General features: G+C 44.3%; 1 protein-coding gene across 2 annotated transcripts in view; it reads right to left on the bottom strand.

The window, feature by feature from the left end:
* AGTPBP1 (ATP/GTP binding carboxypeptidase 1) overlaps positions 1–22,671 on the bottom strand; it is a 1,069,504-nt gene that overhangs the window by 639,804 nt on the left and 407,029 nt on the right. For both annotated transcript variants that reach the window (XM_078675801.1, XM_078675802.1), the window contains exons 7-8: positions 10,505–10,636; positions 2,363–2,456 (exon numbers count right to left, since the gene is read on the bottom strand). In XM_078675801.1, the coding sequence (XP_078531927.1) occupies positions 2,363–2,456; positions 10,505–10,636 (226 nt within the window). The remainder of the gene's footprint in view (positions 1–2,362; positions 2,457–10,504; positions 10,637–22,671) is intronic.

Genomic DNA, 22,671 nt, shown 5'->3' with positions numbered 1-22,671 from the left:
TTTGCTGAGGTTTTTTGGGGGAGGGGGAGCAGCAGCACTTTGCATTGGGAATTAGGAACACATCATGAGTGTCCATTCAGAATCTATAATCTGATAGTTAATTTGGGTGAGAACTGCACCATTTGCAGCCATATTTTAACATGTTCTAGCTGTAATATTTCTTCTTGCGTCTTCCCTATTTCTCCAGCAACCCTTTCAAATAAACCAGACTTGCTCTCTTCAGTCATTGCAATTCCAGATAGGTATTCACATCACACCCAAAAACTGTCAAAGTTCACCAGACACCAGTGTTCACATGATAAGAGCCAAGATCAAACTGTGGTCACAGTCCTGAAGGCAAACAGGAAGCCATTCGAGGCAAGAGCTAAAACCCTCTTACCAAAAGGAGACTATTGCTTCAAAATGTCTGGATCTGGGCTGGAGAAACTAACTCTCTACCACTTTGTTGCTGTTTTGTAGCATTCCAGATATGAAGGCCAATTCACTCAGTGATAGCAACTCTGCTACTATGAATCAATTTGGTGCTCATCCTTTACCTCCTCCAAAAAACACTAGACAACGCAGAGTAGTGTATTCGAGCTCTATGGCTTTGAGTAGGAATATAGGGGACCTTTTTCCTGATAGCATGTCAACCAGTTCTTTCCTACAGCACAGTAGTGGAATTAAGTCCTTGGGTTCTGCGCATAAAGCTTATCTTTACAACATACAATGTATAGTCAATATAGTCAGTTAACTCATCGACAATACTCTAGCTGATGCACAGTAAAGGAAAAACCACAACTTTAAATGACCTGCCTCTCCTGTAGAAATGTAATTACTTCCTTTCCATAAGGGGATTTTAATATTAGAATAAAGTTTGTGTTCCACTTTTCACTACTGGCCACGATTGACTGAATTAGATTAGATGACTGCTTGCATCAGAGAGGAATCCTGGGCACTAAGAGAGGCTTCGTAAGGCCTTGCTAACATGATTTAGTAAGTAACATAAATTATGAGTTGTAGACCACTGAACTGAGTTGTGCCATCGTCTTTACTGCGATTAAGCAGTGAATGGGATGGGCTGCAGAAGGTCAGGTTGTTGTGAGGCTGTGATACACTTACATAGGCTAGCTTGCTGAAACTTGAAACATAAGTGTGACTATATTCATACTTTACTTTATTTATCAGCTTCAGAGAAGGTCCTATTTTATAGGGAATTAAACAAGACCTATGCAAAGAGACCTTTTTGGGGAGTGTGCACATTACAAATGTCATGTTAATGACTATATACTGAGCAGCGTTCCAATTTCCATTTTTATTTGGCAAAACACATTTTAAAAATCTAATAATTATTTTTCGTTCAAATTGTATTTCTGGATGTTATGTTCAACCTTTCAAACAAAAGACTGAAGAAAGTGATGCCACCTAAGAATTTGTATAAGTAACTCCCCAACCCAAAATTCACAAGACTGAGGAAGCCACCGAAAAGAGCAATCCTCCTCAAACGGGCAGTGTTTCTGGAAGGAAGGTTGAACATTCTTTTAATGTGTAACCAAATATGTATTTGATAGTAAAAATATAATGCAAAACATCTACTTGGTGTTTGAGAAAAGTGGCATCATAATGACAAAAGTAACTATGGATTAGGTTACTAACATCCTATGAAAGATAATGCTGCCAACCCGTGGTCTAGGCTTCATATAAGATGAGAGAATGAACATGTACTCAGCAGAGCACTAAGGAGGAATGCTGATGACCTAAAGGTGATAGCAAGAAGAGGACAAGAAGAGGACAAGGGCCAGAAGACGACTAACGGAATTGAGAGTCTTTTTCAGTCCTAGTGGGGTGGAAGCAATGTGCTGAAATTTGCACCCTGTTGTGGGGAAAACATTTAGACAGAATAGCACACGCTTAGTAGAAGCAGACATCAGTGTCTAGGATGTAGTGCTGGCTTATCTTGGTAGTTACAATGGGATAAAGTTTGGGAGGTAGTTCAAAGCTGTGATCATGCCTTTTCATAAAACTAACATTGATTATGAGTAGCCCCCTCAAATGGCAATACGAAATGAGATATTCATGTGAGATTGTAAACCACTTTTCCTTGTGCATAATACATTAGTGTTCAGGAGTGAAAAGCAGGAGGAGGAATGGTGTGAGAGGAGTGATCAATTCATTCACTGGTTTAGCTAAATGCAAGGTAATTTTCAAAAAGTACAAGCACTGTAATGGTGGGAGAAAAAAATATACTTAACTCCTAAGCTAAGCCACTAACACGATATTTGGTATCTCTTTAACAGCAAGCAAGATTTCATATTAAGACATTTAGTTATAGACAGCGGAAATGTAGTTTGACATTTCTATTCATTTGTAAAATTACACTCACTTCATGAGGCTGGAATTCTTCTTACTGAAAGGGCCAATGATCTTAAACAGAAGCTCTATTATTCCATTTTTTCCCAGAGATACAGCATTGACGGCTGGAAATGAATGCAAAAGCAAAAGAACGCTAATAATTTTGAGTGTAACATAATTAGTTCACCTTTGATCACACTATGTAGCATCTCCAATTGCAAGTCATAGTGTGTACAAACACTGAGCACAAAATAAAATGGACTGGATGATCACATTTTCTTCATTACATGAGTTTTTTTAATCACCAAAAAGAAAATAAGTTACTTACCTGTAAGGAAAATGCTACTTACCCAGTATGCATCTGTTCTTGGCATACAGAGCTTTAGATTCATATGCGTTAGCATAGATCGTCAACTGGTGTTGGGCCCGGATGTTTGCACTTTGTTTTTCTTCAAAGAAGTCTTTGTAGTCACGAGGTATGTGACTACTCCTTTTGTTGATAGTGCGCATGGGCATCGACTACATCCTTAGATTGTTTTGCCATAACGGGTGATGATGGAGGTAGTAAGAGTAGTAAAGAAATGGCCATGTAAAATGTATCTAAGTAATATATTACTGTAACAGATACTGAGGTAGCCGGGGAGGCTGTGGGTGCATTTGAATCTACACCTCTTTATGCCAAGAACGGATGCATACTGGGTAAGTCGCATTTTCCGTTCGAGGCATATGAACTGTAGATCATATGCATTAGCATAGACTATACAGCAGTTATCTTCCCAGTGGTGGCTAACCTGTATCTGTTGCAGTGGTTTGAAATAGTTTTCTTAAAACTTCGTGGCCCACACTAGCTTGTTGTTTTGCAAACACATCTACACAATAGTGCTTTGTGAATGTGTGTGGTGTCGACCATGTTGCTGCCTTGCAGATGTCATCTAATGGTATGTTCCCTAAGAATGCCATAGAAGCCCTAGCTTGCGTGTAGAGTGAACTCTAGGGGGAACTTTTAAGGTGTGTTTAGCTTTAAGGTAGCATATTTGGATGCACTTAACTATCCACCGTGCAATACCTGTTTTTGAAATGAGATTGCCTTTATGTGGTGGTGGGGAAAAGCAACGCAGAGTTGTTTAGTTTTCCTAAAAGATTTGGTTCTTTCAATGTAATAAAGTAGAGCTCTTTTCACATCTAATGTGTGAAGAGCACATTCTGCTACTGAGTCTGGTTGAGGACAAAAACATGGACAACTCAACAGACTGGTTGACATGAAAAGCAGAAACAACATTGGGTAGAAATTTTGGGTTAGTCCTAAAAACCATATTATTGTGGTGAATTTGTAAAAATGGTTCTTGTATGGTTAGTGCCTGGAGCTCACCAACTCTTTTAAGAGATGTGATGGTTATAGGGAAGACTACATTCCAAGTCAGAATCTGTAGTTCGCATTTGTGCAAAGGCTCAAATGGTGGGCCCATAAGTCTTGTAAGGGCTATTTTAAGATTATACACGGAGGAAGGTGGAAATCTAGGAGGAATGATTTTTTTGAGTCCTTCCATAAAAGCTTTGATAGCGGGTGCACAAAACAAGGGTAAGTGTTGTCTGTTTTGTAGGTAAGATACTATTGCAGCAAGATGCAGTCTTATTGATGCATGTGCTAAGTTTTTAATTGAATAGAAGCATCAAACAGATTGATTTGATTGTTATTACAATAAATTACAAATTGTTTCCATTTTGCTGCGTAGCATGCTCTTGTGGTAGGGCGTCTAGCCTCTCTAATGACTTTCATGCAGTCTGGTGGAAGATTAAGATAGCCAAACTCTATGATTTCAGGTGCCAGATCGCAAGGTTGATTTGACTGGGATCTGAGGGCCAGATGCATCAAGCAAAAATGTGATCGCAAACGCTGAAATTCACAGAATTTCAGCGTTTGCGATCGCAATTTACCTGTGTACAATGTAGATAAGAAAAACCTACTCGCAAAATAAGGACATTTTGCACAAGCATTTAGAGAATCGCAATTTGCAATTCTCTAAATGCTATTCTAGTAGCCATCGCACATTGCGATATTGTGGTAAGGAATCGCAAATTACCACTAACTTCAAGTTGGTGGTAATTTGCGATTACCTTAAAAAATTCACTTTTTAGCATTTTTCAAAGTGCCATGTGGCGCACATACATGCCGCCACATGTGCACACATGCCCATTTTAGGGGTGCAACAGGATGTACTTTAGGAACCCTTGCACCCTTGAAAGTGTGTGCGCAATTTGCGAGTACCTTTTGGGTACTTGCAAACTGCACACGCAATTTCCATTTATTCCTATGGGCCTCTTGGCCCATAGAAATGAAAAGGGAAGCCATTCCTTATTTACGACTTGCATTTTGCAAGTCGTAAATAAGGAATGTGTAGGAATCGCAAAATATTAGCAGATTCCTACATACATCGCATTTTGCGAGTCTATAATAGCAAAATTTGCTATTATAGATTCGCAAAATGTAATGTTGATACATCTAGCCCTGGATGCCTTATCTCTCCATGGTTCTGAGTGAGAAGCTTGGGGGAGAGGTGTAGTTTTTGATGAGGGACTACTGATAGTTCCAACAGTGTTGTGAACCATGGTTGTCAAGCCCATGTGGGAGCATTGCGAGGGAGCGTTGTTTGAGCTTCCGAACCACTAATGGATTTAGCGGGAGAGGTGGAAGAGCATAAGCAAATATCCCTGACCAATTGATCCATAGCGCATTGCCTTTGGACAATGGGTGATGTTCTGAAAGGAGATATATTTTTTGAGGTATGGCCCATCTCCATATGCTTTGAGCTAGGTATGAGAGCAGTAGAGAGTGTGTCCCTCCCTGTTTTTGTATGTAGTACATCACGATCATGTTGTCTGTACGAACTAGGACTGCTTTGCCTAGTAGATGTATGTGAAAAGCTTTCAGTGCTAAAGAATTTTTGGCAGTTCCAGAGGGTTTATGTGGAGTCGTTTTTGTTGTAGAGTCCACATGCCCTGAATGGTATGTTTTTGAAGATGTGCTCCCCTACCGGTGAAGGATGCGTCTGCTGTGAGCACTATCTGTGGAACCGGATCGATGAATGGCCTCCCTTTGTAGAGGTTTTGTGTATTCCAGCACTGCAGAGAGTGATGAGTGAGGCCCTCCACCAACACCAGACTGCTTAACTGACCTTGATCCTGGTTCCACTGATGTGCTAAGCATTCCTGTAGGGGACCCATTTGGAGTCTTGCGTAAGGAACGATTAGAATGCAAGATGCCATCATTCAGATGAGTTTCATGAACACTCGAGCTGGTAATGAGTGCTGAGGCTGAAACTGTGATATCAGAGTTTGCATGTCACGTATTCTGACAGGGTTGGGGTATGCTAGAGCCTTGCAAGTGTCTATTTTGGCCCACAGGTATGCTGGTGTCTTGGAGCGTTGGAGATGAGACTTGGTGAGGTTTACAGTGAATCTCAAGTCGTGAAGCAGCTGAACTGTTTCATAAGTGTGTTGTATGCAGCTGTGTTGTGAGTTGGCTTTTATTAGCCAGTCGTCCAAGTAAGGAAAGACGTGAATGTGCTGACAATATGAAGGGCCATACGGACCTTAATCCTCTAATTCCTTGACAAAAAAGTCCTGCAGAAGGAATGGAACCACACCCTTGGAAGAACAATGTATTTTTCCCTTGACGAGAGAGTCGTACGGGCTCGTCAACGGTAGAACAGACTGCTGCACCTGAAGAGAAATGCTCGTCGATGGTGTAGTGACGAGCTGGACTGTCGACGGTAAAGCCCTCGTCGACGGAGATGAACTTAAAACTGCCGACGACGGTGACACTACCACTTCCGTCCTCGACGACGTAAGCCTTCGTCTTGACTGTCATAGTAGTTGAAGTCGCTGACGAGACCGTCAATGGTGCATCTGATCCTGTGGAGACGGAGGACATAGACGATGAGTGCTTCGTCGATGGGGTCGTCGGCAGACGGATTTTTCTTGCTGAAGACTCCCTGAAGGGAGTATGAGGCGCAGCTAGTAATGAGGAGCCGGCTCATTGGTGTGAGGCAATGGGACCAGGCTGGTCTTTCTTAGCCCTTTTCTTTCTTCAGGCCTTTCCTTTCTCTGAGATCTACACTTTTTAGGATCTCTATAAGAAGAAGTAGAACCTTCTTTCTTTCTATTCTTGGAGGAGGTATGGGGCTTCTCTTCAGAGTCTGAGTCCTTAGCAGCTGCCTTCCTTTGCAGCCAGAGGAGCAGCCTTCCCTCACAGTCTTTGAGGGTTTTCATGTAAAAAGTACAACAGTAGTTGCATTGTCTGGGCTTGTTGTCTGGATACAGGTAATAATGGCATTCTTTATGTAGGTCCTCAGAATAAAGTCTGGACTTTCCACTAGTCTTGTGGAGCCTTAATAACCCTTTTTTAGACCCAGCCATTGTGAAGACAAACAGGTACTCACACTCCTGAACTGTACCTCAGATGAAGAGATGAGGCAAAGAGATGAACTACAAGCTGGAAGTTCAAAAGGGTAACAGTAGAAACACTGTGACTGAGCAGAGCTCAGGGAGAATCCTTAACACACAACGTGCGGTAAGAAATCTGAAGTGTGGTAGCCCTGCAGGAGGTGGAGACTCTATGGTCTATGCTCTGATTGGCTGCAGCTTTGATGTTTTAAAACAATGATAATTTGCTAAATGCTATTGAATTTCAATAGAAATTGAGTTAAAAGCTTTCATTCGGCTATTTTACTGTTATTGTGGGATTCCGACAATGACAACGGGGATAATTTAAGCATGTGAATCTATAAAAGATACAATACTGAGAAGTGCACTGTTGCACTCTTAACCCTAAATATATGCGTTTAAAAAATGTATACATGATAGTTGTGTGCATGCACTTAAAATACATAGTTCATCATAGTGAGTTTTATTTTTTGGCAATATGTTTTAATTGCATTTCTAAAAGCACTAACCATTCAGGAAATGTTCTTAAATGTCTCCATAGGTTTGGTCATTCAATAGCCAGATTTAATCGGGCAACAGCCAAGACGTGTTTCATGGATCTGCCTTTCTAAAGCCTGCAGGCAAATGTGGGCCTTGTATACGCAGAAAACTGGATAAGAAAATTAATATGAGTTTTCATTCAGTTTTCTTATAGGAAACTATATAATCTATATTTTATTGACTTTAAAAGAAGGCAGATCACATGGGAGCAGGAACTTGAAATAAATGAAGGCTTTTGATACCACATCTAGAGGGATAAGGAACACCAACATTTAGACCAGGCTTCTCCAAAAAGTAGCTCATGAGCTACTAGTAGCTTTCCAGCTCCCTTTGAATAGCTCTCCCGTGTGCAGCCCACTCTACAAAATTAGAAGCTTTGCCCATTTAATATAATTATACCAAATCGAAAAGTGTTTATTTGAGATAAAAACGTATGTATTTTCAGAGCTCATAAGATGATCTTTTGAGAAAAATGGTGGAATTTCCAAAATACTTTAAAGTAAAGCGATAAAACATGTGGCGTTGGAGAGACTTATTACTAATACTATTAGCTTAGTGCCACAAGCATGTCTGCTGCAGCTGTTATGTACTATCTATGTAAAAGGATTCCAAATTGATAAATACTTTTTAAGTTACTGTTAGCAACCCTGCCTGATGTACTGAGGTGATCACTGTCAGTAATGTTGAATAGCGGGCCACTAATATAATCTTGTCTGCTGTGGTTGCTATCACACAGTCCTGACAAGTGTCACGAATGTCGCGTTATGGTAACGCAATTTAAGTTAAGTTCCCGCATTACTGAATGAGCTGTAATTTGTCATGCAAACAAGATGAAGAGACAGGCCAAGCGGGATATCTCTAGTTCCCTGCCTTGTTGTGGATGGCTCTACTCTTTTTAATTACCTATCAGAGAGTGACACCTAGTGGCAGCCAGCTCAGTGGGTCAAAACAGCCGTGATTGCTCTGCTGACACATGGGCAAGCTTACACAGAGAAGAGACACTCTTAACGGACCAGGCCTTAATGTATTCCAGAACTATGTTGCAGCTGCTGGTAAGAGTATTGGGGACAAGTAGATGGGGCGGCTTGACACTTGCTGACTGTGTGGCTAAATACATTCAGTACATTGATGTTTGCAATTCCAATTTAGGTAAATGAAAAACATGAACATATCAGAAATTCCTTTGCCTGCAGGTGGGAAATGCCATTGAATGAGAAACACTTTATATTTTTGCAGGGTTAGTGTTGTGCAGGCAAGGCAATGGTTGTCAAGTGACCTTCTCTTATGTGATTTACACTTCCTGCCAGTTCTGACTTTGCAGTCCGACTGATTACCTATTAACTGTGTCAGTGGCTACATTAAATGCTGGTTTAGAACATTGTCACTGCATGATATCACATGCCTTATTAGTGTCAATAAATATAAACATGTTGTAAAACAACCTTGTGAACTGCATTAATGTGCAGGAGCTGGTATATCCCAGACTACAGTCAATACATTGTGGCCTATAGGCATCTCAAGACGACTTAGCTGAGCTGCACTTATGTGCAATGAGTGTACAGGGTGGTGCTAGGGACACACACTCATTAAATGGACAAAAACGCTTGATTACCCTCACCGTCAAATATCACTCAAAGTGAAACATATAAGGCAATCAAATATCACACATATACACAATGAAAGTACAGAAATGTCACACTTAAGGAATCAGAAAACTTGGCAGCTGTGCATTGCTTGATTTTCCTCGTGAGAGAGTGGCACTCATAGTCGTTGAATGCACTCATAATTACATTGAAATTATGAAAATGTCACACAATCAATCTGAAACCTTGGCAGCTTCAATTACAAGACCAACAATAAAAGTACCTCGAGAAAATGTTCATTGAACATAAGTAGTTCTGGTTACAGAAGAGGTTGGAGACCCCTGATTTAGACCATGTTACTAAAACAGCTATTTTAAGATTCCCCTCTAGTTTAAAACTCAGTCAAAATCATTTGGGTATAAGTGATTTTTGTGACTACATCCTGATGTCACAAAATACTATTTATTTTTCAAAGCATAAAGAAACTTTTCTAATTCACTTTCAAATCACAGAATGCAGATATCAGAAGAGCACCAGCCCACCTACAATTTAGGACAAAACTGAAAACTCACCTCTTCAAGAAACACTACCTCAGGTAATTGAATGTCTCACTCTTTCCACTAGCTCTACCTGCACACTCTAATTCTGCTCCCTACATATTCCACACTGGGAATGACCACCTGTACAACACACCTAACTAGCTAGGATTGTGCTTTAGAAATACTAAACGTACATACATACAGAACAATGGAATCTCTAAATTAGAAAAAGTAAATATTTCTCTTGGTGCTCTACTCACAGATAAAAGCATCAAGATTCACCTATATGTTGATGATCGTCAAATCCAACGCCTCAAACTCTACTTGCCCATCATACAGACTTGGATGTCCAGCACATTCCTTAAGCACCTTGACTACTTTAAACCCCAACTCTCACAGAAAGCCGAATCACTTGAATTCAAACTAGAGACCAATCTCTTTCTCCCTCTAGGAACACATTGCCAAAAAACAAAGAGAGCCTGCTACCAGCTTTCTCGTCTAAAGAAAGTCAAGCATTTCTTCCAGAAAGCTCACTTCATAACTGCTGTTCAAGCCCTTGTACTCTTTCATCTAAATTGTGGTAATGCCCTATTCAATGGCCTCCTAGATGCCACTATGGCACCCCTAAGGGGCATCTTAGCTGCCACAGTACATCTCATCACATCACCTCATACTGATGGAACTCCAGTGGCTCCCCTTGCTAGCCAGCATTGTCTTGAAACCCAGCTGCATCATTCTTTTCCATCTATGCACTCAGGATCTGTAACAACATCCCCGTATCTGATCCATTAGGACCTCCACAATGCTTCTCTAATTTAGGAAACTGCAGAAGAATCACCTCTTTAAAGAACACTACATCACAATGCATTAACTGTCCACAACTCAGCTTCCTCTCCTATTAATTGTTGGCTTAAAACTTGCATTTGACTGTGTACAGCGCTACACTGATTTTTGGCTAGGTTTGTCTTATAGAAATACCAGGTATATACAACAAACATACATCCTCTACTTCTGGGTTTGACCACTTTGGTTGTGACATTACTCTAAGTTAGAAGAAGCAATACTTACAGCTCGTAGCGTAAGCTCGCAGAACTTGAAGGCAAGGATGCAGTAGCCTATGGTTTTGCAAATTCTGCTTTACCAAATTCAGTGTTATATTTAGGACTCCATTAATCCTGGATTTACTAGGAAACTTCTTGTCTGCAATCAAAAGGAAAAAGATATACATAAAAATAGCTTTGCTATTCTACAAGAAAATAACACTGGAATATACAGTGGTTGTCCTGGTTGTTCCGGAGGCAATTCTGCCCAAAGGAGTATGCACACATTTGTCAGAGCTTTGCTGCAGATCATGCTGTACCAAATTCTACAGAGTGTCAAGAGTCTTTACAAAGTATATTATAAAATTAAATTTAAATCTTATTTACATTTCCCCAAAAAAAGTTAGCATTCCATGCAACATGCAGATTATCTGGAAGAGAATCATGATGCAGAAATTCTTTACTGAGGGTCAAGCGCAGACCTATGATATAATCAAGAAATGTGAAAGAAAAAACAGTCGAAAAAAAGACTACCATGTTTGCATTTTAGTTACTCTAAAGCATGACTTTTTTTATTATTAAAATGCTTTTTAGCTTTAGCAATTTTTAGGGAACACTTAAATGTGCATTTTTCTTTAAAGCTGGCATGATATACAAAAAGCTTTACAATTCCGTATTCAGTCACAAACTGCTTATGATCACAAAATATGGGTTTTGCTATGCACGAAGGCATGAAACACTTAGCAAAACGAATCAAATCCTTACATATTGATTATTGAAAATGTGAATTATTAATTGTGATTTTCAATTAGCAATTCACAAATATTTATAAAAATGTGCAAATATTCAAAAAATGGGCTTTTCGGACATGCAGAATACCACCAAGAGGAATAAATTGGTAATAAGTCCAAAGTATAATAGAAGACCCACAAGAACAAGTTAAAGTTCTTTCAGTTGGATACGCTACCTAACCACAGATTCCTCATCTTTTGATTAACCCACAGGCTCTACACTGACTCCACACTGCTCCAGAGGTGATCGAGAAAGAACAGCATATAAGCCCTACTCCTACAGGCTGACATCAGTTTCTTGTGTTTTTCTTTCAAGCACCCTCAGATGTGGAGCATAAAAAATTGAGTGAGCTGATCTCCAACTTGGGACCATTTTTTAGATGTTAAAAATACCACTCCACAGAACAGGAAGAAGCAGTGAGCAATTTGTGATTTGATAAAGCGTCCACCAAATAGAGCTTTACAAAAGGTAGGTAACTTGTTCTTCCGACGGATACTTCTAACCGCAGAGTTTGCACATTTAGAATAGATACCAAAGCAGTAGCTCCTAAAGATGGAAGCTCTGTGGAGTGAAAACAAATCAAAATGTTCTGTAGAACTTCGAGGGTGAAGTGTCCTTCCTACTGGATGTGAATGTCTGAACTCACTTCTATGTTTCAGCTAGGCAGATATCAAGCATAGGCACCCCTCACGCCAAAAGCAGTGGTAGCCCCTTTGGCCCTGGTGGATAGGGTTCTCAAACCGTAAGGGGGCTGTTCTTAGCCAGTGCATATCAGATCTTTAGGCAAGGACTATTGACAGAGTCCCTTCTGCAGAATCGGCCTTCCCTTCCTTTGCTCAAGAAACTTATGCAAAGAGCTGATTGTCCACTCAAAGAGCCTTTATACGATCAATATAAAAGGTCATAGCCCTTTTGAAGTCAAACCAATGGAGGCTCTCCACTTCTCTTGAAGGGACTAGGACAGCAACAAACCCTGGTAGAGTGATCAACTGCCTAATGTGAAAGGGGCTAAAAACCTTAGGTAAAAAGGCCACCCAGGTCGTTACCAATTTGTCTGGGAAGAAGGTGGTATAGGTCAAGGTAGGCATTAGGGCAGTTGCAATGAAGGTGTCTTCAGTCTGCTCAAGCGAGGAGCTGCCATAATCACAATTAAAACAGTTTACAGAGACAAGAGATTCAGCAAGCAACTATGCACTGGCTCAACGGTGTATACGCTGGAAATGGCATGACCAGGTTAAGGTCCCAATGAAGCATCACAAATGGTTTGGGAGGGAACATGTGTGTCACGCCTTTAATGAATCGCATCAAACCACCTGATTTAAACATGACAGTTGGCCTGGCAAACGTAGAAAGCCCCAAAAAATAACTGTTTACAGTGTCCACTGCAAGGCCTTGCTGGGCTAAAGTCAAAACAAAAAGAGAACGTCCAACAGCTTTGCTTGAAATAATTCTCTGTCATGAGCACTACACCAGTTTATGAACTTGTCCCAGTGCCCAGCATAGATGGATTTCAAAGAAGTGCATCTGGCAGCGAGGATGACATCCATTATCTCATACGGCAAGTCAAATGCAGTCAACTGCTGCTGCTCAATTCTCCACGCATGGAGGTGTAAGTTGCAGAGGTTCGGATGAAGGCCCACACCTGTTGCCAAGACCAACGTCCTCCGAAAGTGTTAGCCAGATTTAAGGACTGCTCAAGTCTGGGGACCACATTCTCCCGGCTCACCCAAACTGGGTAAATTAGGATGAACTGGGCTCAGTTATTTTCTTTTTTTTTTTAAAGAACCTTTATTTCAATTAGCATGAAATTACAAACACGGGCCTACAACCAGTGTGGCCGGCCGCTAATTAAATCGAGCAGAAATTAAGTAAGAACTATCACATCAATCCGGCGCTTAAAAACAAAGCCACATCCAGGACACAGCAGAGAATCAAGATAATACGTGATACCAAGGATTTGAAACGGTTCATTTTTAAATAGCCAAAAATTCAATCGAAAATCGACATCGCATTGTCATTCCCGCCCCCAACACAGTCAGCTAAAACACATTATCACTCCGATGATGAACATAGATTGAATGGGAAAGGAGAAGAGTACCAAAGTCAGGAGAAATGCAATAGTCACGTACCAAGCACGGTATGCGAGCCCCACCCCTGAAAGGGCACGTACTATGGGAGACATGAAGACGATGACATCGAAGAAGGAAAAGGGCAAAGGGCCATAGAAACAAAAAAAGGAACAGAGAACAAACCCATCCCCCAACCCCCCACCCTGCACCCCTGCAAAAGGCTACGGCCTACCCCCCCAGCAGCGTGCCTGTCGCCCTAAATGAGAGACCCGAAATATAGAAAAGAAAGAGAAAAGAAGAAAAAATAAATGAATAAATAAATTGAGGAGAAGAGCCGGCGATTCGGTTACCCATTCCCTCCCACCCCCGCATACTAGAATCGTATAAACAGAAGCAGTATAAAAGTATAAGTATCAGCAAGCACATAAAACGCAATCAATTACAGCCCCACTAGACGTGCCCTTGAATCACCATTAACCAGCAAGAAGTCCCTCCAAATCCCAAACGAGGTCACCCCTGGCCGCTTCTGGCAATAGTATCAATAATGAATAGTCCTGCAGACGAGATACAATTCGGTACAAAAGGTCCAATCGTTCCAATCAGACCAGGTAGCGCAGCCGCCCAACATGGTCGTAGCCACCGAGAGACAACTGACGATGCACGGCGGATGTCGGAATGCAACAATACCCAGACCACTAACAGTCTCAAGTCCAAAGACAGGTCCGCCAAGCACGGAACAGAAAGCACAGGATGTGGGAAACACTGCAGCACAGTCCGGGCCTCATGTACCATGGATCGATGTAGCTTCTCCACTCGCTGGACAGAAAAAGGACCCGGTGAGACAACCACTTGCGGAACAGGTGTGGCAACAGTAAGCTCAGAAACCAAATCTATTTGCGCCTCCAAGTCTGTAAACTCATCCGGGGGATATAACACTGTAGCAGAGGGAGACGCATCGGCACCAACTCGAAAGCAACCCAGTCCGCTACAAAATGGCGGGTCAGCAATGGCGGCGATCCTTCCTTCCAAATCCCGGGCTCCCCGGAGCAGGGCAGTCCGCAGGGTTGTCAGTGCAGCCAAAACGTGGCCACGCGTAAGCGTTTCCCCACATTGCCAAACTCCGGGGGTCTCAAGTTCAGCAGTTTCTCTGTCCCCGGGAGGGGCGCACCCCGAGGCGCCATCCGCCATTTCAGCCATCTCGTTCTCCTCCTCTTCCCCTCCACTTCAGAGTCTCGTCCGACCACTGGAGTCAGCAGGCCCCACGGCTGGATCTCGACAGTCGGCGCTTGCTGCAGAAAGGAGAGTCACCAAAAGGCCGGACATGCTCCCCGCAGCTCGCCGGGAGCCACCCGCTGGATCCCGGACGGGACTATCAACATGGCTGGGCGTCTCACCCAAGGGGAACCGGGCGACATGGGCTCTCTCCGGCTCGGCAATATCTCGGGTTCACGGGGCAACCCACTATTGGGAGTGGGTTGATACCAACTCTCCCGGCTCGCGGCTCTCAGGCTCCCACTGACCGGCTTCTCATCCCGAACAGGGCCGCCAACGCTACGATCACTGCAGGGCACCCTCTGCACTCGAGGCCCCGGCTTCAGCGCCACGAAGGCCTGCAAGCAGACGGGGACGGTTCTTCGTATCTACTGCACGGTGGAGCCCCAGAAACAGACGGTAAGCGATTGCTTCCCTTCAGCAACTTAGATCAGCAAACCTTGCTCAGGATTATCTTCAGGATATACGTACGGGGAGGAAGGGCCCACGGAGCCAAGCGTTTATGCAACCGTTCCGATCGCCATCTTGGCTCCTCCCTCTGGGCTCAGTTATTGTTCATCATCTTCAGAGCTCAGGGAAGGATAGGTAGTGGCAGAAATGCACACAGAAGTCCCTTGTTCCATTCAAGCAAGAATGTTTCTTCTAACATGTGCTCTTGCAGAAACTCCAAAGTGGAAAATTGTGAACACTGCTTTCTCGAAGGTGGCGAATAAATCTATCAAGGGCTCTTCCTACTGATCGAACATTCTCTGTGCCACCTCTGTCTGCAGATACCTTTTGTGATGTGCCAATAGAAATCTGCTCAATTTATCTGCTCTGGCACTCAGGGACCCTGCCAGATGGTTGGCTACCAGAAAGATGTACTGCAGTTCCAGCCATCTCCAGGGATGAACACTTTTAGCACATGACCCACGACCCTGCGCTGCCCTGTTTGTTGCAGTATCACATGGCGCTCATCTTGTCCGTGAGAATCAACATCAACTTTTCCCTGATAGATGGCAGAGCAACTTTCATGGTCAAACAAATGGCCCTAAGCTGCACAACACTGATGTGGAGTTGTCCTTCTGTTAGAGACCAGTGGCCTCTTACCTCCACTTCCTTCTGTTGGTGCCCTTCAACACTGCTGCGATGCATCTGCCACTCTTATCAGCTCAGGGTGGGTGTAAGAAGCTGGCTCTGTATATACTGTACCAAAAGAAGGAATAGTGTGCAGGGAATTCCCAGAGGGATAACAGAGGCTAAATTAGGTAAGTACTAACAGCTCTTTGTGGTAGTGTGGGCGAGCAGTTAGGCTTATCCAGAGGGTGTGTTAAGCATTTATTGTATTCACTCAATCAAGGACTGGTTACACACACTCGGAGACAGAATCCAGACCAATTGGTAAGTATAAAAAAGGTATACTTATATTTTATTTAAGAACCAAGCAGGACTTGGCACAGTTAAGTAAAATATACTCTCAAACACAAGACTTTTCAAGGAAATGCAGTTGTGATTGAATTGACATTCATAACAGGTTTGTATTTGCTTTAGAAACAGTTTAAATTACATAGAAATTACTCTTGATTACTCTTTGTTAGGAGATTGGGTGTGAAATGTAGTTTTGGTGAGGAACTACTGAGAGCTCCAACAGGGTTGTGAACCATGGTTGACAGGCCCATGTGGGAGCAACTAGGATTAGTGTCAGGGACGCTTGTCTGAGTTTCCGAACCACTAATGGAATGAAAAGCGTAGGCAAATATCCCTGACCAATTCATCCATAGTGCATTGCCTCTGGACAATGGGTGTGGAGGTGAAGCATGGGCATTTTGCGTTTAGGTTTGTGGCGAACAGATCTATGTCTGGAAAGCCCCACATCTGAAAGAATGGGAGGAGAACTTGAGGGTGGAGTTCCCATTCGTGGATCTGTTGTCTTTGACGACTGAGTAGATCTGCAATCTGATTGTTTACTCCTGGGAGGTGTTCTGTGAGGAGATCCATTTTGTGACGTATGGCCCATCTCCAGAAGGTCTGTGCTAGTTGTGATAGCTGGAAAGTGTGTCCCCCCCCTTTTTCTATGTAGTACATTGCTGTCATGTGGTCTGTACGAATCAGGACAGTTTTGCTTCTAGATGAACTTGAAATTCTTTGAGCGCTAGAAAAATCGCTAGCAGCTCTACATGATTTATGTGACGCTGCTTTTGCTGTAAGCTCTACATGCCCTGAATTGTGTGTGTCTGCAGATGAGCTCCCCAACCAGAGAGCGATGCGTCTGCTGTTAGCACTTTCTGTGGAACTGGGTCGATGAAGGGCCGCCCTTTTGAAAGGTTTTGTGTATTCCACCACTGCAGAGAGCGATGGGTGCGGCCGTCCACCAACACTAGATCTGATAACAGACCCTGAGCTGGGTTCCCCTGACGTGCTAAGCATTGCTGCAGGGGACGCATTTGAAGTCTTGCGTAAGGGACTATTAGGATACAAGACCCCATCATCCCAAGTAACTGCATTAACACTCGAGCTGGCAATGAGTGTTGAGGCTGAAACTTAGAAAGTAGAGTCTGCATATTGTGGACTCTGGCCAGACTGGGGTAGGCCAAAGCCTTTTGTGTATCTATAGTGGCTCCCAAATACACTTGTGTATTGGATGGTTGGAGATGGGACTTGAAAGATTTACTGTAAATCCAAGATCGTGGAGCAACTGCACTGTTTTGGGAGTGTGACGTTAAAAGCTTTGTTGCGAGCTGGCTTTTATGAGCCAGTCATCTAAGTTTGGGAAGACATGGATGTGTTGTCTTCGTAGATGAACTGCAACTACTGCCAGGCATTTGGTGAAAACCCTGGGTGCGGTAGTTACTCCGAATGGGAGCACTTTGAATTGATAATGCTGGCCTGCTACCACAAACCTAAGTTATTTTTTCGGTAAAGCAGGGTGTATTCGGATATGGAAATAGGCGTCATTTAAGTCCAGAGTGGACAGAAAGTCACCTTGCTGAAGGAGCGGGAACCATTGTTGGAGTGTCACCATATGGAAGTGGTACCACTGAATGTATAGATTTAGTTCTCTGAGGTCTAGTATAGGCCTGGGAGAGAAGTCCTTCTTGGGAGTAAAGAAGTACAGGGCGTATACACCGCCCCCTGATATATTGTCAGGACTGGTTCCATCGCTACTTTCTCCAACAAAGAGAGAACTTTTTGCTTGAGAAGGGTGAGATGTTCTTGTGACATTGCATGTGATCTTGGAAGAATGTTTGGCAGAGTGTCTGTAAGTTCCAGGCAGTAACCATATTGGATAATTTGTAGAACCCATTTGCCTGAGGTGACTGTATTCCAGACAGGTAGAAATTGGGTGAGACGTCCCCCAACAGGAGTGGGATGATCGGGGGTGGCAGAAGGAAGTCACTGTCTGTTGTTTGCGGGGGATGTGCATGTTGAGTTGCCTCTGCCTCTTCCCTTACCGTTGTTTCCTCTAAAACCACCTCTAAAATAGCCTCTTGATGATAGCAATTGGTTGTTACCCTTGTAAGAGGAGGAGGGATTCTCTGTAGATATATTCTTGGAGCCTCCCCTGTAAAAGGAGCGACAAAAGGATCCTCTATTTGAAGGAAACTGCAAAGCCCCCATGGACTTGGCGACCTCAGTGTCTTTTTTCATTTTTTCCAGCGAAGTATCAACTGCTGGGCCAAAGAGGTGTTCCTTGTCAAATGGTTGGTTGAGAATAGAGGCTTGCACCTCAGATTTGAATCCTGAAACTCTCAACCAAGCATGCCTGCGTAGCATTATGCTGGTGTTTACTGCGCGGGCTGCTGTGTCTAAGGCGCACCTGATGGAGGTAATTGTGATTAGTTTACCCTCCTGAATAAGGTCATTAGCATTTGATTTAGGCTCATCAGGAAGAAATTGCATTAGCTTCTGTAACTCAACATAATGAGCCCTAATATAGCGAGCTAACAAAGCTTGAGCATTAGCAAAGCGCCAATGATTGGCTGCTTACGACGCCACCCTTTTGCCCGAGGCATCAATTAATTTCGACTCCTTATCAAGAGAAGGGGCATCACCTGTGGTCTGTGAGTTAGCTCTCTTGCGAACGTTGGAAACCACAAGAGAGTCTAAAGGCTGCTGACCCTTAATGTAGGTAGGGTCAGTAGGTGCAGGTTTATATTTTTTCTCCACCCTGGATGTAATGATTCTTGCCCTCGCAGGATGTTTAAAGTTATCATCTTTATGCTTAAGCATCCCTTTAAGCATTGGTAGTGTATGAGTAGCTTTCTGAGAGGAACTTAGGGTTTCGAATGAGAAATCCTCTTCTAAAGCCTCCTTATGCAGCTCCACCCCATGATAATGAGCAGCCCTGTTAAATAGTTCAATGTATCCTATGTTGTCGTCGGGTGGTGAGGGTCTGGACGGATATAAATCAGGGTCATTATCCGTGTTTGGGTCAGTGTCATAGTCTCCCATGGGTCAGTATCCTGCGGCCTATCTTCATCCCCTTCATCCTGTGGGTCAGGTGATAGTGGTGGTGGTGAATTTATGGGCGTGATAAGTAAATTTGGATCAGTGGGCGAAGGAGGTTGAATGTAAGGTGGAGAAGAGTTAGTACCCACATTTTTGCTCATCAGAGGAATGTGCCAACCCTCCTGCAGGCCCATTTTCCTTTTCTCAGGTAGTTTTGCATGGACATGTCCAGAGTGTGGATGTATTACCAATTCTTTCTGTTTCAGATCCGAAGGTGGAACGTCTTTTTGTCTTTGGTTGCTGTTTTTGGTTTTGAAAGTTTCGGCTCCGAAGATTCACTCTTCTGTAACGGTGGAATGGTTACTAATACATGCCTCGGTTTTGACACCGAAGGTTTCGGTTTCAGCACCGGCATGGCAGGCTTTTCCTTGTCGGGCCCGATGGTGGGGCGAGCGAAACTTTGTCTCAGTGCCGACCTTGGCCCGAAGGCAAAGGAAAGACCGGAGCCTTTTTGATCTTGTGTTACTGGGGCAAGGGGTTTCTGTACTCACGGTATGCTGAACCGGTGTAACTTGCTCCTCTTCTTCCATTTAAGAGTCGACCTCAGACACTGAGATATGTTCTGCTTCTTCGGCTACTTGAGCGTGTAGTTCTTCTCCATTGGAATCGGAGATGTCCTGTGCGGAGCCGCCCTGATGTTGCGTTTCGTGACGTGGAGTTCGACTGTCACAGAGCGTCTTCTACGATCGAAACGATCGGCACGCGTCAGTCGTTTTCGTCGATTTCCGGGGATAGGCAGAGGTTGCACACTCCGTGCAAGTCGGTGCGCGGAAACTTAGAGTGACACCCGGGATAGAACTTCAATGAAGTCAGTTCCATCGACTGTTAACGAGCCGGGTGCGAGTAGGCCCAACGGCCCTCCACGAGTTTTCTGATCGAAGTTCTTTGAGTAGAAACGATACGCAGAGAATGGGAAACGCAATCGAGAAACAATACTGTTGAGGGTAGTGGATTGCGCGTCATAGGGAACCCGAGAAACGGTGCACAACCGGAGCGCAACAATTGACATCCGAACCCTATGGCAGAAAAAACAATCTAACAATGGAGTCGATGCTCATGCGCAATATAACCGAAAGTAGGAGTCACCTACCTTGTGACTGGAAAAGACTTCTTAAAAGAAAAACAACGCGCAAACATCGGGACCCAACACTAGATGGCAGGCTATGCAAACCATGTGATCTACAGCTCACATACCACGAACACAGACATTTTTAGGAACAGAAAACTTGTAACAGTGGTTCTGAAGGGGAAAAAGTGTTAGCAGTTTCTCAGGTAAGTATACAACTTAAGAGTGGGGATTTTGGGGGCTAGGACCAAGGTTCTCCATGGTCTAGATACGCACATGAATTGCAGCAGCACTGGGGCTGTAGGGTACAGAGTGCAGGGGCCCAATGTTAGCCAATCGGCCTAAATGGGCCTTCGGTTAGGGTCTGCTGGTGAGCTGGCCACTCGGGTGTGGGATCAAAGCTACAGGGGTTAAGAACAGCTCTGCACGGGCCTCCAATCAGCACAGGCGTTGCACCACCAGCGACACTGGGGCAGGCAGGTGCAGAGTGCCAAGGTGATGCTGAGGACCCAATACATACCAATGAAGATCTTCGGTTCAGAAAAGAGGCTGCAGGCTCGGGCAGGAAATCTTCTTGAAGGCGACCACCGGCTGGAGAGGTTAGCTGGGATCTTGGGGATGCTTGGACGCCGTTCGTGGGGTCACCCAAGGCCATGGGATATCTTTTGGCGATGGATTCTTCTTACCGCCTATGGTCATGGTCCGATTCTTCAGACTGCTTCGGTCATTGTCGTGGTCTTCTTACCGCCTTCAGTCGCTGTTGGGGGGGATCCTCCAAATTAAGGCTGTAGGTGTTGTCTCAAAGCTTGTGGGAGGTCGGGGGTCACCAGATCCTAGGTCAGGATCGCCGGGGAGACCTCTTTGGTGTATTGGGCCACTCTGGCTCAGGCTGTGGTGGCCAGTTGCAGAGTGATGCTGGACCGTGGGACCATCAGGTCCAGGTTCCAGGCTTGGAGTACGTAGTTTGAGCAAATACAGTGTTCACGGGAGACAGAGTTCGTAAGGTGAGTGCAGGGCAGGTCGTCCGGGCTCTTGGGGTCTGCTGGCTATGCTGGTTTCTTCACTGTAGGCAGGTCGAAGTCGAGACAGGCCGGTAGCGCTGGGACCAAAGCAGTTGGTGTTCTCTTCTTCCTGGGTCAGCACAGATCTTCAGTCCTTCTTTCTTCCTCAAATCTCCCTTCTGGGTTCAGGGTTGCCCCTAAATACTGTATATAGGGGGCATTTTAGGGGTCTCGAGGTAGTAGCCAATGGGCTAATGACCGTAGGGTGACTGCTCTCTTGGTGTGCTCACACCACACCTCTAACTGGAGAGGTACTGCCATCTGAAAGATGGTGAGCACTTAAGAGTGGGCCGCGCCTCCACCACGAGGGTTGTGGTTGGGAGAGGTGGGTGCCCCTTCTGGGCTATTCAAATTTTTCCTGCCGGTCTTCCAGACGAAAAATGGGTGAGACAGAAAAGGGACCTGCTTCTGATAGCAGGAGAGAATGGGGTTAGCATTGCAAAGGTGGCAAAGCCTTTGAAGCTCCCCAGCCAAAAATGGTTCTTCCTGACCTGGAGGAGGTGTGAACACCTCCGCCCAGGAAAGGCTTTGTTTTTGGGCCTAGAGAGTGAAGCCTCCTACTCTCGGGGCCCAGAAACCTGTGTCATGGTGGCAAGCTGGTGTTTACCAGTCATGGAACCTAGAGACTAGCTGTTTTTCAGGGGGCATCTCTAAGATGCCTTCTGAGTGCATTGTATAATAAATCCTACCCTGGCATAGTGTGAGATTATTATGTTGAGACGTTTGCCACCAAACTTCCTAGAATTCAGTAAAGCCATTATGGTGCTGTGGAGTTCATAATGATAAACTCCCAGACCATATACTCTTTATGGCTTTACTGTACTTACAATGTCTAAGAATGGACTTGACATCATAGGGGTACACTGTTATTGCAGCTGTACCCTCACCAGGGGTATAGTGCAGCCAGATAGAGCGGTGACTTATCTATACCATAGGCAGCGGGTTGCAGGCATGGCACACAGGTATATATGCCATGTCGGCGCTTCACTTTTCTCTGCACCAAAACACACAGCCAGGTTGGTCCAACCGAGGGTGTCCCAGCATCCCAACTTACCTCTCCAACCAGTGGTCAGTTCCAGACGATCTTCGTCCCGACCCTGCAGTATTTGTTGCAACCGGAGAATCCCCACTGAAATTAACAGCGCACCTGACACCAAAACAGCACCCTGCACCCAACCGTCCTGTGCCGCTGTGGGCGCACCTTGGGTGCTAACTCGGATCCCCTTTGCCCTGGGACTAACACCAGGAGCTTTGCTCCCAGAACCTTGTGGCCTGCTTGTGAGCAGCCACCAAAGGAGGCTCCCTATCCCCCATTTGATAATATTGGGCCTCAGCACTCTGCACCCGGCCGTCCCAGTTTCGCTGAGGGTGCTTTCGGAGTGCATCCTCGACCCTGGGGGAACTCTGTTCTATCCTGTGAGAAGTTGGCCTGATGTATGATGTCTTC

Source organism: Lissotriton helveticus, chromosome 2_1 (assembly GCF_964261635.1).
Source record: "Lissotriton helveticus chromosome 2_1, aLisHel1.1, whole genome shotgun sequence".
Lineage (NCBI taxonomy): Eukaryota > Metazoa > Chordata > Amphibia > Caudata > Salamandridae > Lissotriton > Lissotriton helveticus.
The sequence above is the reverse complement of the archived record's forward strand: the minus strand, read 5'-3'. Positions and strand labels throughout refer to the sequence as shown.